Source organism: Pinus tabuliformis, chromosome 7 (assembly GCF_031772625.1).
Source record: "Pinus tabuliformis cultivar Carrire ecotype Pingquan chromosome 7, CPIR1, whole genome shotgun sequence".
Classification (NCBI taxonomy): domain Eukaryota; kingdom Viridiplantae; phylum Streptophyta; class Pinopsida; order Pinales; family Pinaceae; genus Pinus; species Pinus tabuliformis.
Genome location: NC_142293.1, coordinates 1729567739 through 1729585262, shown reverse-complemented (window position 1 = coordinate 1729585262; position 17524 = coordinate 1729567739). Strand labels below are relative to the sequence as shown.

The following is a 17524-nucleotide window of genomic DNA, read 5'->3' as shown; positions in this document are numbered from 1 at the left end:
TGCTTTAAGATTAGATCGGGTCACAAGAAGATTAGAAACTGCTTTAACGTTAAAAAGCAATGAGCCTTTTGTTGTTTCTAATAGCAGTTTGTAACAAGGCAAACTCAGTTTGCAATTATACCTCATAAAAAAATTACTCATCAACTTGTTAAGAAAGTTGACTCAAGCATGTAGCCTCTGCATGGACTCATACAAGAAATAATAATCCTTATCACTTTTGTCACTTAGTTTAGTAAATATGGTGTCTCATTATTATCTAATTGCTTAGATAGGTATTATGTATTGGGTATGAAGTTGACTACTTGTTAATTCATTTAAATATATTAATTTTTTAATTTAATAAAGTGTAATTTTATAAAAATATTTTCTAATTTTTGTGAATTATTTTATTCCGATTTATTTATCATAACATTGGATATTTATTTTAACATGTTATTGCTAAATGCAAATTATCACATTATATGTTTATTTTAACATGTTATTGCTAAATATTTAGCAAACTCGCTACAAAAATACAATGAAAAAAAACAATTTATTAAAATTATAAATTATCGTTTAATTTTTCATAAACCTAGAAAAGACTTGTAAGAGAACTAAAGAGCTGAAAAACATATGATATTCTTACCATATGAAAATTTTCTATATGATTTTATTGGCTGAACAAATTAAACCTTACAGTTACAAAAAAAAATCAGTGAGGGAATTTTTCATCCCTGCTGTAAGATCATCCTACAACATATATGACCTAAGCCAACAGATTTTTTACAAGCCTTTGCCATGTTTGTAATTTACCATTTTAATGTTTCAAAATCTTTTAAATTATAAGAGTTTTAATTATAAACGTGATTTCATTTTCTTTGAAGAGCTCATATTTAACCGTACTCTTATAAATCTTTTCCAGGTTTGTGATAAATTAAAAGATAATCTATAATTTTAACAAATTGTTTTTCCTCATAGTAATTAGATTGACCATTTATTTGTGATGTCTTTAATCTAATTTGTAATTGTGATTATATAATTTAGTTGCTTTATGAGAAAAATTTTAATAATAAAAATGTAAATTGATTAAAGTTTGTTAAATGATTATAAAATAGGATTATTTTTTTAAAATAAAATGTTATTATTTATATATTTTTGTTAAGTGGAAAGGGAATTTTTTTTAATCTAGATTCAATTTCAACCAACAATATAAATATATTGTTATATTAATTAGTGAAATTTATTTTTATATAATTTTAAAACTCTAAAAACATTTTACTTTTTTCATTATACCTGCTATTACACACTGGGTACGAAGTTAACTACTTATTAATTCAGTCAAACATGCCTATTTTTTTCTTTTTAAGTATAACTTTAAAAAAATATTTTCTAATTTTTGTGAATTATTTTATTTTCATTTATCTATCATCAAATTAATTGTTTATTTTAACATGTTATTGTCCAGTGTCTTGGCCACAGGAGTACAATGAGTTGAGTACGATGAGTCGACGAGGAGTGTTAAATCATAAGTCAATAAATGTATGTTGTATTTCATTGAAGTTGGCTTCGAAGCATGACTCCATTTATTGTTTATTTTAACATGTTATTGTCCAGTGTCTTTGGCAACAGGAGTACAATGAGCTGAGTACAATGAGTGGACGAGGAGTGTTAAACCATAAGTCAATAAATGTATGTTGTATTTCATTGATGTTGGCTTCCAAGCATGACTCCATTTATTGTTTAACCTACCACGCTCCACCTAAGAAAGTATAAAGCCAAGCAAATTACATTCCCCAGATTTTAATGTGTCGCATCTTTTTAATTTTTGACAAAACATATACAAAATTCACAAATATGTTTGATAATCTAATTTCAACAATTAAATAATTTAACTTTTACAAAACAATTTTTAATATAATTTTAATATTATAAATGTTTGTATTATAAAATATATTTTTAATAATCATAATGCTATAATAATTTAATAATGATCATTTCATGAAGAAAAAACTTAATAATAATAATTAATGTAATTATTTAACTTTTATATAACTTTAATAATTTATTTTGCTAATATAATTTTAATATAATATAATATTATCTATTTTATTGTTTTAAAGCTATATTAATATAAATTTTAAATTTGAATTTTTATTAAGTTTTATTTAGCATAAAAATAGAGATGTTTTCAAAATCCCAATACAATCAATTCTACTTCTATTGATGAGATTTATGTAGCTTAAATTAATGGGATCATAACTATAGTATAACATGGTTAACAAGTTCAATCATATTCAACCATGGTTATCCATGGTTCACATGGGTAACACAATCAACTATAGTCAACGTGGTCAACCATATACATCTATAATTGCATGTTGGCAAACAAACCCAATAATGGTCAACTATGGCCAATCCACCTCAGTAATGGACAATCAAACTCAACAATGTTCAACCATTGTCAATTATAGTCAATATTGTCAACCATATTCATCTATAGTTAAACATTAACAACTATAGTCAACCACATTAGCCCATAGTCAGCCATGACCAACCATGTTTATCCATAATCAACCATGGTTGACCATAATTAATCATGGTCAAATAAACTCAATCATGGTCAATCATGGGAAATAACACAACCATATTTATCCATCCTTAAACCACTTCAACAAAGGTTAACCATGGACATAATGCTCCTCCATAGTTATTATGGACAACCATATTCATATATAACTAAATATTGACAACCATAAGTAATTGAGAGACTTTTAAATAATAAATAACTAATTTACATCTATTTTTTATAAATAGTTGAAAAACTTTTGTACAACTTCTCAAAACCATTATAAAAAATATACTTATTATAAGTTCATCAATACTAAAACTAAATCTTGTTTTTTATTTTATTCATACATATTTAAACTAAATCGTAAAAAGTAAAAAGTAATTACCATGTAACACTTATTTAATAGTCATAATTATGTCATCACACTCAATACCCAATAATTACCTATTTTAAAAATGATATTTTTTTTACAAAACTCAAAACTAACTTATTTAGTATTATCTTTTTATTCTCAACATAAATTTTTATACCAAGATTCCAATATTATATATGATTTTTTTTAATGTCTTCATTATTATTAAGAAGCTTTTCATGAACTTAATTATTATTCACAACTTCTCTTAGTACTTTAAGATTTCTCCAATTCACCTCTTGGTCGTGCCACCTCTTAAAAATGTCCTTATTACTCATACTTCTATGCCATTATGTTAAACTATTATGTCTTCATTATAATTACGAAGCTTTTCATTGACTTTATTATGTGTTATTTACAGCGTTTCTTATAACTTTTTAAAAATGTCTTTATTACTCATACTTCTATGCATGTCTTCATTATAATTACTAAGCTTTTCATTGACTTTATTATTTGTTATTTACAACTTTTCTTATAACTTTTCAAGACCTAGAGATCTTCCAAATCACCTATATCTTTAAAAGTCAATGGAACCTTTTCATTAAAAATATCTTTATTGCTCATATTTCTATGCTAGTTTATTTTTTTTCTAAGTAATACTAATTCTATTAATAAAAACAGTAAAATACAGTGAGGCTCCGGCCTCTGCGGTGCTGAAACAGAGTTATATCATGTTTAGACATTTAGAACTGAAACAAGACTGCCCACCTAGGGGAAACCAGTCCGAGTAAACCAATAAAAAAGTGTTGCCCACACAGGGGTCCCAACTCAAAAACCAACAGAGACGTTTGTGGAGTTTTACCAAAATTGACAACATATTTTGACAAAACATTAAAAAAGCCCCTAGGAGTAGGAGCGGGATTCGAAACCTGGCGTCATGGAAATCTAGCTGCAAGGACCCACTAGGTGTCGTTTGGTGGAGGCTCTTCCACAATGAAACATCTGTACTCATCCCAATCTTCCACAACTGCTTGCGTGCCACCAGGGATGCCCCCGACTGCTTGCGTGCCACCCGAACTACCCTCGACTGCATGCCTGCCTCCAGGGATGTCCTTACCATGCTGAGCGCTGTCATGGCCATCTTTGTGTCTGGGCAAACCAGAGCTGTTGTCCGAGTGCTTCCGTCCGCTGATGACTCGCTTCTCCTGTGCCGTCTTCTGCTTGTTGATATCCTCCTTCTTCTGAACTGTGTCGTGAGTCTGTACATCCTGCTCATCCTGTGGGCAGATTTCTTCACTGAATGCCACTGTGACAGTGGCAATGATATCAGGGTGGTTCATGGTGTTGTGAAAGCGGAATTGGGTCAAGTGGTGCGACTGTTGAGGGGGCGCAGGGGGATTGGTCGTCTGAGATGCATCATTAACTCTTCGAGCACCAAAGGCTTGGGCCTGACTTCTTTCGCTGCGGGTGGCATGATATCTGCCAGAGAATTGGCCTCTGGACGAAGCTGAGGAAGGGGAGGACGACGGGGTCGTTGGCTTAGGAGGTGGCGGCGAGGGAGGGCAAATATTTCTGCCTCGCCTGCTGCGCATCCGGTGTCGAAGACGCGGCATGGTTCTGCAAGCGGGATGGAGCTGATTGGTGTGGGCCGAGATGACAAGAGTATTAGCAGTGAGCGCTGAGGGTGAGGCAGAGTCTACACGGGAGTTAATAGAGCTATTCAGGCGAGAAACAGTGGCATTCTGAGAAAAATTCAGAGCGCAGTGAGCATTTTGGGAGAAATGGAAACCATCCCCCAGATCAATACAGCTGAGGAGCCAGCAGCGCCTCCCTGTTGTCGTGCGAGAGCTCGGCTCCGCAGCATTGGGGGGCAGGAGCAATTCAGTGGGGAAGGGGTGAAAGTATGCAGGCTTGTAGAAGCCATGGCCTTAAGCTTGCAGAGAACGTCTCGACCTGTGCACCAGAGTAATGGCGCCTGCAGGTTGACGGTGGTTCGCCATAAATTACCTTGGATGGGAACGCGGGTGGCCATGTGGCTTAGCCGCCTGCCGTCCCCCTGTCTAATCCTTATTAAATTCATCTTAATCACCCGCATCTGGGGTTCTATGCTAGTCTATTAAACTATGATGATATATTTTTTTTTTGAATATTAGGTTATATATTATTATTATACTTGTCATTAGCAGCATATAATGTATTCAATTTTTTATTGATTTGTTATTAATTTTTTTTTACTAAAAAAATTTAAAATCTATCCAAATAACATTATGAAATTAAATTTATTATTTTTAAATAAAATTTATTTCTGTTATCTCAAATATGATTGGTTGAAATGTCTCCCCTCTTATTGTGTAATGATGACAAGAATTGACTTTTGTGTACCCTATTATTATTCCATGCAACAGCATGATAATAAGGTATTAAAAAATATTGATGTTGACATTAATTTTAAATTTACCAAAAATTATATAATCTTATCTCATGTTTACTTTTGAAAAAAATTTAATTTATTTTTTATTTTTTATTTTTTTTAAATCTATTGTTTCTACATTCTGATTTGTTAGAGTCTTATTTTATAATGATAATATTTACTTTGAAAAATTAATGGCAATATACATAAAAAAATCTTAATTAATTATAAAAAATTGACATACTTCTTTCACTGAATTAAAATCTATAAGATGTACTGTGAAAAAAAAATTATTTAACAGAGTTTATTGATTAGCAGGGAGATGAAAACTTATTCCAAATAAAACATTAATGGAAAACTTCCACACGTAGTCCAATGAATCGGCCCCATTTGACTAACTTGGTTTATGCAGTTAATAACGTGTCTGTGGTAAGAAACAGTATCAAACTTTTTCATCCATTCCCATATTATTTATTGAAGTGCTAAGTTCCTTTGGTGAAGTTTGCTGGTATTGACAGCGACGACGCAGGGTTATTTTTGAAGGTGGAAAGCATGGTGTGGGATTCCATAGTCATTGTTACGTTCCCGAAAAAACATTAAGTTGCTCATAATTATTCGTGGTGATGTCACATATGGTTTATGTAATTTTTCAAGCCAATAATACAAGTTTCTTTAAATAGTTTATTTGGTGAATTTTGTCTATTTTCAAACAGAGGTTTTCAACTAAAAATAAAAGTAAGAAGGTGTAATGGGCTTTTAAGTGTCTCCCTAAATTCATGTTAAAAATTTTGGAAATTATTTTTTTAACTGAAACGTTTTATGTGCCTTATGTTTTTAATTTTTGTTGTGTTTAATTATTTTGTTTCTTTAAATCTTTATTTAATTGTTTTTCATTTTAAAAAATTATATTAAATTTCAATTTCTAGAATGATACAATTATAAAATTGTCATATATACTATCAAATAACATATTACATCATATAAAATAACAAATTACATCATATAAAAAATAAATTATCAAATAATAAATAATACATTTTATTTTGAGAAATATAGAAATTATTAAAAAATGTAATAATTAGGTAAATTACTAGCAATTGCCCTAAAAAGTGCAAAAAGAGGCCGATAGATTTTTAAATTAGAAAAATAGTATGGAAATTGGAAAAATGATAAAAAAATGCATTTATAGATATGTATTCAGCTCATAAAAATGGAAGACCCCATAACAAAAATGAATAATATATATTATAATTTTTAAAATATAATAATTAAAAATTTAATCTTATTGTTTTGAAAAAATTATTAACAATTAATTATTTAATGGTTAACATTTATGAATTTCACAATTTACTTCTCATTACGATTATTAGATTTAAAATAATATGTTTTTATCAACTAAACAAAATGGTTGGTATTTTTTCCTTGACTTCCATTTAGTATAAAAATCATGTACTAACATTTTAATGGAATTATTTCCTTCTATTTTCATGTTAAATTTAACCTTTTTCGCATTATTTCATACATACATTTCATATATAATCATAGTCATTTCTAATGATAACATATTATTTAATATTTCATACCTACATTTGATATATAGTCATTTCTAATGATAACATATTATTTAACAATTCATGCCTAAACTGAAATTGGTCAATTTAACTTTGAGATACAATTAATTTAACTTTGGAATTAACAGAGTTGGTCAATTTAACTTTGAGATACGTTTAATTTAACTTTGGAATTAAGGGAGTTCCATTATAATGTGTAATGGAGTGTCATTTTGTATTTTTTTAATACAATATTATTTATTAAGGGTTATAGTGATTACCTATTACTAATTTTGTTGGGTTAGTAAAAATAGCATGCCAACATGGTAATAATTTTGTTGGGTTAGTAAAAATAGCATGCCAACAAAGCAGCTACACTAGTATGTAAAAGATTGTTTCAAGAATTATATCAAAAGTATATATGAAAAAGCAACAGTAAACTTGAATTTTGGAAACGGAATCAAATCCATAGATAAGAAACAGTTATCCTTGGATGTAAAATATCATGTACAAAGAAGCACACATAATATACAGCGCTTCATGATGCAACGATTGGTCCCATGCACATAAACATGGCTATGTTTGGGTGGAATCCATCAAGCTATGGAAACAAAGGTATTTCTGCTTTGAAAATGCATCTTATATTCCATTATTAGACAACAAAAATTACATCAAGAATTATAGGCTGTGGAACCAAAGCATGAACATGCAAGCCTCCATGATTTAAAATGCCTAAAATTCCATGCAGTCAACAAATTATTTAAACCCGATGAAGGAATGTCCGTGAGTATGTATGGTACCAAACTTGAAAAGTCGATAGTGCATGCAAAGAGTCTCTCTAGGAGCAATAAAACAGGCTGCAGTGTACTAAAACTTTTGGGAATAACATGTTGGCCTCTCATATGCCTATAATGTAACTGCAAAAATATAAATATACTAAACTGGCAATACCAATGACCAAAAAATCATACCTGTGTATGATTTCAAGTCAATGAAGATTCAAGAAAGATGGTTTCTAATTTTTGCAGGTTGTTTCCCCATCCATGAATCAATCATGTTCCTTTACTCTGTTCTCAGTTGCATATCCTCATTTGTTGAAGTTTTTCTTCCTGGGCAAACTACTATCATACTTAAAAGCATGCAACATAAAAATAACTGTAGGCCTTTAGAAGGAGATCATACTGCTTGGCTCAGAAGCTGAACAAAACAAACATTCATGTATTTGAGTAGGGTTTTTTCAACTCTAGCAAGAAGAATGCATTTTAACACATGATATCTCTCAGCTTTCAAAAAGAGTTAAAACCAATTTAAACTGCAGATTGTACAACCCAAGCAGGACACTTGGCATGAAAAAGCGAGCTATAACTCATGGAATTAGACTGTGTCTACATCCCATATTCAAGTGTTCTTGCCTGTATGCTCAATTATGTGCATGGATAAATCACAAAGTGCTTTTCAGTTCTCCTGTCTGAATCAGCAAGCCTTGAAAAAAATTAGGCTGATGAGATATAACATTATAAGAATAAGGCGTTTCCCAACATAGCGCAACTTCTAGAATATATTTAGTTATTTCCAGTGGTAAGATTTAAAAGATTTCCAAGAACTCCTATAATGCTCACAACCAATGCCATGACAAGCATAGCCCACGGGAGAATCTTCTTCCTTAATCCTAAGCTTTCCTCTCGTTAGCAGGAAATATGAAACCTAAAGATAGACCTGTGGTTGCTCCTGTGAACTGAAAAGCTACCCAAATATTGGGAATCAAAGTAGATCCCATGTAAAGAAAAACCAAAACAGTGATAGTCAAGATGACAAACCTCCTGTTGCTCTCAGGGAGGGGCTTCGATCCCTTGAAGACCATGCAATCCATTGTCTGCCGAAGTGAAAAATGGATCACAGGAAAAACAAGCATCAAATGGAGCACATATCCAACCCTAATAATGTTATCAAGAATGGAACTGAAAGGAATTTCAAGGTCTTTGTCAAAATTTGACAAAATATCTGAATCTGTAGATTGCCCAAATAGAAGATAACCTGATATTGCAGTAGATTCGTACACCAACACACACAGCACTGGGGTGATCCTTCCAACCCTGTTCATCTTAACAGGCGTTCTATCCTGCATTTTGTTATAGATCGGCTGTACATTGAAATGACATATGTATGCATTGGTCATGATTGGGATTACCACGAGAAGATCCAAAATTGCCCTTTTGGACCCAACATCAGGAAGCAGCCGAGGCCTCTCGATCTTGCCTTCTATAAGCCTAACAAAGGCAATAATTGATGACAAAACAACAAAAACAACTGCAACTGCAACAGATGCAGCAGATGTGAATTTCAATGAATCTATCTTTTTAAGAGCACAGAGAGGCGCCAGAACAAATACCATTGTGATGAAAACTATCAGTCTCTGATCGCTCCACCACCCTTCCTTTCCTGTCCATTGATCAAAAAGCCCCTGGTGATGCGAAGATCCGGACATCACATCTCCCATGATAATTAAATAAACAATCATAATCCCTGCATTGTTTACAATAATATAAATCTCTGATAAAACCCTGGCAGAGTGCCCACAAACAGATTCAACAGTTTCACCATAATTAGAAGCTTTCAGGCGAACAGAAAACTCGACCAGCAAATAGCCATCAGGATTATCACTGCAAAGCATAATGGCAGACCCAAAACTTTCATTGTTGCAGGCAGTGCCATAATTCCTGCACCAATTACAGTCGTCGCCAGATTGAAAACTGCACTAGGGATACCAGATCCAGACGCCACTTCTGCTATCCCTGATTTTTCTGTTGACAATAGGGGTAAAGCATCACTGTCTTCCGAACGCAATGCCTTTGAGGTAACCCCATTGACAGACTTCTTGATCTCTGCCTCGTTGTCCAGCGATATGTCCTGCGTTTGCAGCTCGATGAACGAGTGCTTTATATGGCCCTGCATTGTGTACCTGGTGGAATTGCGAATGCCAAGAACATTGCCCATCAATTCAAATAGTGGTTGCAATTGAGTGAATATTTACTATTTAAACTTGTTTTCAATTGAAATGCAGACTGTGGTGATGCTTTGTTTAATATTGAAACTGAAATTGTTTATAACATTTGTGAAAAAAATCAGTTGTGTGAGATACTGCAGGGGGTCGCAGGCTCACTGCAACATGTTAGGCTAAAACCATGGATTTATGGTCCATGGAGACCTGCAAAAAGTAATCCCGAGATAAGAAATCTGCAAACTTTCAAACTCCACACTGGCAGTATCCTCTTTTTTGATATCTTGTCGTAAAGCTTGTAACTTTTCCAAAAATGTCGGAGATTCCAGAGTCTTCACCAACTGTTCATACAACTGAAACAGAAAAGAAAATTCATCAGGATCAATTCATCAGGATCAAGTTGCTGCCAACTTCAGACTAAAAGGTAGTATTCCAAACAACAGTTCTTAGATTTATTCTGCACTCAGTTCCAATGTCAAACTGTCTGGTCTGCTAATTATGGGGCAAGCATTGTAAGTGATTATGGAAAATATCTCCAAATATTATGAATCGATATCTTTAACTCTGATAAATGATTGGTAATGGTCATTATTTAATATTTATCAAAGTTGAAAAATTCAGCTGGGTGAATGAGTTGGTGAGGCCAGAGCGTAAGACCGATTTCGAATCAGCAAAAATTGTTCAAAATAAGGGTTTTCTTTTCCTTATAGACATTTGTACGGGATTTTCCAATTGCCTGCCAATCGGACTGGCCAGGGAGCAAATAACTCACAAGTTACAGAACTAAGTGGCTGTCAGGAAGTTCGACTTGCTGGCAAAGAATCAAACTGGATATGAGTTAAGTTAGCCTGGGAGAGCAATTTTCAAATAGCTTCAGCGAAGAAAATCATACTAGTTCGATAAAATTCATGTTAGCTTTAGATTTTTGATCTAGCATGCCCCAAAAGATTAATTATATAATATGTCAGGAGCACTACAGACAGACTTCCATCATGATAGCAGGCTGACAAATCCCACCCCGAGGCTGCAATAGATTCACTGAAAACATGTAATTGCACAGAGAAAAGCTGGTTTCTTTTAAATCCCAGGGTGGAGAGATCTTGAATAATGTTAATAAATTATACTCTGGAAAAAAGAATAATGTATCAAATTTAATGTTAAACGACAAAAAATCCCAAAACAAAGCCTTGTTTGTCCTTGAGAGAAGCAATATGCCTTTGTGATAGGTTGTTGATCTGATTTATTTCTGGCTTATCTGTTCAGTTGAGGTGTGATGTTAGATTTTCTAAGCCCAGCAAATTGATTTAGAGTGCCAATAACTTTTATACGCAGAATTTAATTTTAACAGCATAACCAAATCTGAAATTTATGCGCAGGGAATATTTAATTTAGTTTTAAGCTAATTTTAATTTTCTACAGTAAATGCACATCCCAGGGAAACTCTCTGGTCACTTCTGATTTCGAGGATGGTAGCCGTGGTGAACTGGCCGGTTGCAATTTTTGTAATTTAGTTTTAATCTAATTTTAATTTTCTCCAGTGAATGCACATCCCAAGGAAACTCTCTGGTCACTTCTGATTTTGAGTATGGTAAACGGGGTGAACTGTTCAGTTGCAATTTTTGGCAACCTAACCTAGCCCGGACATTGAATGAGGCCCAATAATATACACAGAGGTAGCCATCCCGGGGACTTGACCCCATGACCTCCTGCTTGTAATGCACAGCACTCAACCACTTGAGTTAACCCACTGGACTAGATTAAAAACTAAACATGCAATACCTTATGTGGGGTTTTGCCCATGCATTCAATTTCCTCTTGTTTTGTTTTGCACTAATTGCCCACTTTTTGTGATATTGATGTGTTAATAAAAGAGAGCTGATTTACAGGTATCATTTCAGGAAGGCATTTGAGTCATTCAATCAATAACGAAGTACATCTCTGTCTCCGCTGTTCCCAGTATTTGAATTTTCGCTGATGCTTGCTATTCTTTAAATGCCATAAACGTTACTTTGTTGGTAACCTGAACAGAGAACACCAACCCAACTATGTGGGTTAAGGAAGAAGGCATTGAGATTCATCTCAGCTGTGGCTGTTCCTATTCCTCCACCTCCAGTTAATGACAAAGAGGAAAGAATGCACCTTGCTGAAGATTATGGATTTACCCAAATTGGGGAGCCTGTTCCTGATAATGTGACATTGAAGCATGTCATTGATACACTACCTCAGGAGGTATCTCGTTGTCTCAGTTGTTTTGACATGTAATTACAAATCCTCTAGACGTGCAAGTTGTGGTGTATTTTAAGGTCACCTAATTCTGCTTTGTAATACCTGGACAGGCATTTGAGATTAACTATTTTAAGGCTTGGAGAACTGTAGTTACATCAGTTACTGCTTATTCACTAGGGATTTATATCATATCAAGAGCACCTTGGTACCTCCTCCCTCTTGCTTGGGCATGGACTGGAACTGCAATCACCGGGGTCAGTTTATTTTTATATATCAAACGATGCTTTCATGACAGTGAGCATGTTAATTTTTGAAAAGAGTTGTACAATTTGGGAATTTTGTCATCATGCCTTTTTTGTTTGTATTTTTCTGCTAATTGTTTTTGTTTGTAGTTCTTTGTGATAGGACATGATTGTGCACACAAGTGCTTTTCAAAAAACAAGATGATAGAGGATATTGTTGGGACGCTGGCCTTCTTACCTCTAATCTATCCATATGAACCATGGCGAATCAAGCATGACAGACATCATGCCAAGACAAACATGTTCTCTCTCTCTGTATGTGTGAAGTTTGAACAGAGGGAAATTAGTGAAGCAAATGGTATTTGTTTAATTTGGTTAAAATGCTGACTATAATTCATAACAAATAGTTTCATTTCTTTCTCATTTGCATGTAAGGAAGCAAATTATTATCGAATCTGCTAGTATGCCTGGAGAGGATCTACTTTGGATTTTTCTAGACAATGATGAGTCCTTTTAGTTGTTTGTATTTAGCCTACATTCCAGAAAAAGTTACAGTCTATATGATAACTCATCTGAGATTAAATGGACCTGATGCAATTATGTGAGAGTGGAATTCTTACTTGAGTTTATTATTTTTTCTACAATATTAGCCATTGGATAAATAGTTGCTACCAGTTCAGCCTGTAGAATGGTTTGGCATAAACAGTTATTAAATAACAAAAACCTAAGTGAAGAACATATCTGCCAAGCCTCAACTTATGGACAAATATGTATCTAGCATACTCAAACGAAAATAAATATTTGGTGTTTGTGCATTATTCCATGCATGTCGACCTGGAGGCTGGCTCTATATGTGTGTGAGAGAGATTTCCTGCAATCCACCTAGAAAAAGATGAGAAGTGAAGGTTCCTCCTTGACAGCGGATCACTAATTTTACACTTATAGTCCAGTAATGGCACCTTGACAAGAACAGTTACTAATATTTGGATATTGATATGATCTGTGACTAATTTCTTTGCACCTTGACATAAGTTGTGACTCTTTTGTGCCTAGGCTAGGTGAAGACACTGCATGGCACCGATTGCTAAGGGAAAATTATGACTGTTTACCGCTGTCTTTGAGGCCATTGTTTGATGCTGGATTTGGTCCATTACGTCCATGGTTATCAGTTGGTCACTGGTATGCATCCATATTAAAGGACTATCTTAATGGTCTCGGATGTCCATATTACAGTACGATAGGGCATGATGTACCATTTAATTCAAGATGATCTTTGACAAATAAGATTAAATGAATGTAGTTGACGTTTTCTATTTGTTTTTCCTTTGTTATGCTGAGAGCTTCACCTAGGAAGCATGAAAAACGATGAATCCAATCTCGTAACAGCTTTTGTCTGTATCATACTCTATTATACCCACACACATTTTCTGCTTTATGACAGGTTGAATTGCCACTTTGATTTGAACAAATTTAGAGCATATGAAAGAAAGAAAGTTCTTATAAGTTTGACTTGGGTCTTTGCATTCATGGCTATTGGATGGCCACTGATAATATACAAGACAGGAGTTATAGGCTGGTTCAAGTTTTGGCTCATGCCATGGCTTGGATATCACTTTTGGGTAAACTTCTCTTCTCTCATATTTGTCATCAACTCTATTCAAATGGGCATGTTCGTCCTATGATTTTCTACTGGTTATGTAGTTTATTTAATTTACTGCTTCTGAAATTGTACAAGGATTCGTTAAAGCTTGTGGCATTCTTTGTGTGCCTTTTTCTGACATGAAATTGTGCAGATGAGTACTTTTGCTATGGTCCATCATACAGCACCTCATATACCTTTCAAACATCCCAAACACTGGAATGCTACACAAGCTCAATTAGGTGGAACAGTTCATTGCAGTTATCCACATTGGTGATGCTCAATTTTACTAATTCATCCTTTTTCTATTTTCATTCAATTTGTTTTTCTTCATCTTATTATTTTGTGTGTGTCAGGATAATGAGGCCTTTGCAGATCACTCATATATTTATTTTGCAGGATTGAATTGTTGTGCCATGACATTAATGTTCATATTCCCCATCATATTTCTCAAAGAATTCCAAGCTATAATCTACAGTTAGCTCAGGATTCCCATTATATTACAAAATGAAAGAAATTCTTCACTAAACATGTTAGTAGCGTACTGATCATCTTGGCGGTTGGAGACAGAACTGAAACCCAGCAGGGGCTTTCTTGTCATAATTGTGAGTACAAAATTTGACTGTCATTTTCTGCATCTTTCTATTTATATAGATTGTTTGAAATGTCTCCTGCACTAGAGGTTCCAATCTCCAAAGCTGTCCAAAAACAGTAGCTGCCACAAGAGATCCCCATGTTAGGGGTTAGTATCTTGAAATTAAGTGAAAATTTATGTCTTAAGATTAAGTAAAAAATTGTGTCTTAAGACTTGCATAAAATCCTGTGTGATTCCAGAACAGAATTAAAAATGTTATACCTGAGAGGTTTGTAATAGCATTAGATATTGCCAGGGCTGTACATACTCCTTTACCACCACCTGACATGTCTTCACCCAGCAACAACTTTGAAAATCTTTCTTTCATCATTTCAACTTCTGCAAACATAAAGCAGTAGAGTCATTAAGGCAAACAAGTTTACTTGCCTGAAATTAGACATACCATCAGGCCAAACAATATGCAGTTACTCATTTGTCACCAAAAATTCAGTGCCTCTGGTTGGTATAGAAAATGGTCAAAATAAAGGGACAGCAGTTCATGGTTAAGCGGTCAAAGCAACCAGACAGCTAGACAGCTAAAATTCCACACAAGGCATATCAATACTATCTAAATACACCTCAAAGTGACAAACTTGAAAACGTATTGTCCATCCCAAGGGACTTGATGAGCAAAGGTGAAGAGTTAATATTTACCAACCAAATAAAAATATAAAATGAGCCAATCTTTGACGAAAAACTGACCACACAGCATCCGGAGTAAAGACATAATTAAAACTTAGAGCAAATCTCTGAGACACGTCATAGGGGAAAAGTATACAGCAGAACCAGAGGCACAGACAAACTGCATAAGATCAGTTTCATTGAAATATATGCATATAGAGCATACGCAAAATACCCTGCAAATAGTTCCAGTGCAAGATAGCCATATGAAATGGTGACAAAATGCATTGAGAGGGATTTCAGGGCAGAGGATGCATATAGATCTCGGATAAATTGCATTACAAACAGTTATAGAAAAAATTATTTGCATTTAAGATGTTTCCATTGCAAGATTTGCAGCAAGTTATTCACTGACTGAACGGAAATCAGTTGGAGAATAAGTTATGCAGAATAAACTTAGAACGGAAAACAGTTGCAGAACAAGGTATGCAGAAAAATTAGGCAAAACTCATATCTAAGGGGGTATGCGCACCGGCTCGCAAAATGGATGAGAGAGAGCTTCATCTCAAGATATGCAGTTGGACAATAGTTAAACTACATCAGACGGCTTGTTCTCTTCAACATGGCTGTTATTGTGTACCCTAGAGCCATCAAGCCTCCAAGCAGACGAACACTAACTTCAAATGCAATATTTGGAGATATGATAAATGGATTATCAGCAACCCATTCCTCAAACATAAGACTGTACTTTCCATCCCTATTCCTCATCCGCAAGTAAGACTGACAAGTCTCTGGATCTTCCCCAGGGGGCAGTAGATGAATGTCATAACTTTCTTCAGTTCTCTCTGTATGATCTCTGCACAATATTTCTTTAATTTGGTCTACTGTGGCAATACGGCTAGACTTTAAACTGTAAGTCGGTGTTTGAAATCCAGAGAAAGGGTTAAATTTGTTCACAATTTTAATATGGGCAGCCTGCAAATCAGGCTCAATGTAGGCCTTATACATAGGATAAACTGTCTCTGATATTTGATAAATGATGTCCGCCGGTGCCTGACCAGACCAATTTATATCCCTCAAAACCCTCTTGACAAGATCAAAGTGAACTCCTCCAGTGACAGACACGCGGAGATCCAAGAAAGGGCGTAACCGTTCGCTCAAAGCATAGATACCTTCAATAATCACAATCCTAGATGATGCAATGTCAATATCCCTGTACCCAGTGCGTTTGCTGAGTTTAAAATCATAGACAGGAACCTTCACAGATTTTCCAGCCTTTAAATCATGAATATTTTGAAGCAGAGTATCATAGTCTGTTAACCTGGGATCATCATAATTTCCGTCGATTACTCGGCTGGAATCGTTGTAATTATCCATGGAAATAGAGATGATGTTCGGCATGAAATTCAAAACCCTCTCAGAGAAGACCGTTTTCCCTGCACCAGAAGGCCCGGCCAATCCCACCAATATAACCCCCCATTCCTCTGTGTCAGGAGCTGGCACGCCCTGATAAAAATATAGAAACCCTTCTCAAACGACAGACTATCAGGAATCATCGCAATTTCTTATCTGTCGCAGTCCTTCCTCTTCACAAGCTCAACCTGGTTCTTCAAGAGGCCTCCGCCCTTCCTATGGCTCGAACGAATTGAAATATGCGGCGAAGACGATGGTTCTAGAGCTCTCCGCCCATAACAACCTCTGCCCATAACAGAAATGAAGGCCATGTTCCGCCATGTTCCGTCCGTAACTGAAGGATGAACGCCATGACGAGTAACTGAACGAGGATAAAAGTCGCCAGGTGTCAGCGTCTAGTCGTTTCCTCAACAAAGAGGAAGTTCGCCAGGTGTCAGCGTCAGAATGAAAAGGACGACGAAAGGTCCCTTTCAAAGAAAGGCCTATCGGCCTAATTATTTTACAGTGCTTAGATTACATAACTTTTAATCTATTGGTTCTTGAAATATCCATTTTTCATAGAGAAATATTTCAATCATATTTGTTTTCAAAGTCTTTGATATACTAGTTAGTTAAATTATAATTTTATATTGTTTAAATGACATTTTTAATACCAGTTTTGCCAAATACTTTATTCATTTTGAAATGTCATAAGATAATTAATGCAAATGTAATTTTTTTAATATTTTTTACAATACATTGGAATCTAGTTATGTAAGTCATGGTCAAATTGTCACTAGTGAATTTTGCCTAAAATCAAATAAAAATAATTAAAATATCTTTAAATTATTATGCATTCAAAAACACATTATTAAAAAAATATATATCATAATTTTGTTAAAAATTATATCA

At 34.3% G+C, this 17524-nt stretch overlaps 1 protein-coding gene and 2 pseudogenes across 4 annotated transcripts; 1 reads left to right on the top strand and 2 right to left on the bottom strand.

Annotated features, from left to right (window-relative positions):
- Positions 1-8343: 8343 nt before the first annotated feature.
- Positions 8344-10154, bottom strand: LOC149255251 (amino acid transporter AVT6E-like; annotated as a pseudogene). Its single transcript, XR_016267212.1, has 2 exons — positions 10021-10154; positions 8344-9819 (listed from the first exon to the last, which is right to left on the bottom strand). The product of XR_016267212.1 is annotated as an amino acid transporter AVT6E-like (transcript).
- Positions 10155-11385: 1231 nt separating this feature from the next.
- LOC149255250 (omega-6 fatty acid desaturase, chloroplastic-like) lies at positions 11386-14504 on the top strand. 2 transcript variants are annotated; one of them, XM_089460409.1, is made up of 8 exons: positions 11386-11788; positions 11887-12087; positions 12195-12338; positions 12477-12628; positions 13380-13505; positions 13768-13945; positions 14120-14238; positions 14365-14504. In XM_089460409.1, exons 2-8 carry the CDS (start codon positions 11992-11994, stop codon positions 14474-14476), a joined length of 927 nt encoding a protein of 308 aa, XP_089316535.1. In that variant the 5' UTR covers positions 11386-11788; positions 11887-11991; the 3' UTR covers positions 14477-14504. The 2 variants fall into 2 exon arrangements, with proteins under 2 accessions (XP_089316535.1, XP_089316536.1); XM_089460410.1 differs by lacking the exon at positions 13380-13505 and having other exon boundaries at positions 11454-11788.
- Positions 14505-14620: 116 nt separating this feature from the next.
- LOC149255249 (inorganic pyrophosphatase TTM2 pseudogene) lies at positions 14621-17005 on the bottom strand (annotated as a pseudogene). The gene is made up of 3 exons (XR_016267213.1): positions 15753-17005; positions 14822-14938; positions 14621-14680 (listed from the first exon to the last, which is right to left on the bottom strand). The product of XR_016267213.1 is annotated as an inorganic pyrophosphatase TTM2 pseudogene (transcript).
- Between the last annotated feature and the right edge of the window lie 519 nt (positions 17006-17524).

Coding starts and splice junctions, on each gene's coding strand:
- LOC149255250 (XM_089460409.1), top strand. CDS start 11,992: ATGCACCTTGCTGAAGATTATGGATTTACCCAAATTGGGGAGCCTGTT. Junction 12,339..12,476: donor CTGGAACTGCAATCACCGGG/GTCAGTTTATTT, acceptor TTTTGTTTGTAG/TTCTTTGTGATAGGACATGA. Junction 12,629..13,379: donor CATCATGCCAAGACAAACAT/GTTCTCTCTCTC, acceptor TTTTGTGCCTAG/GCTAGGTGAAGACACTGCAT.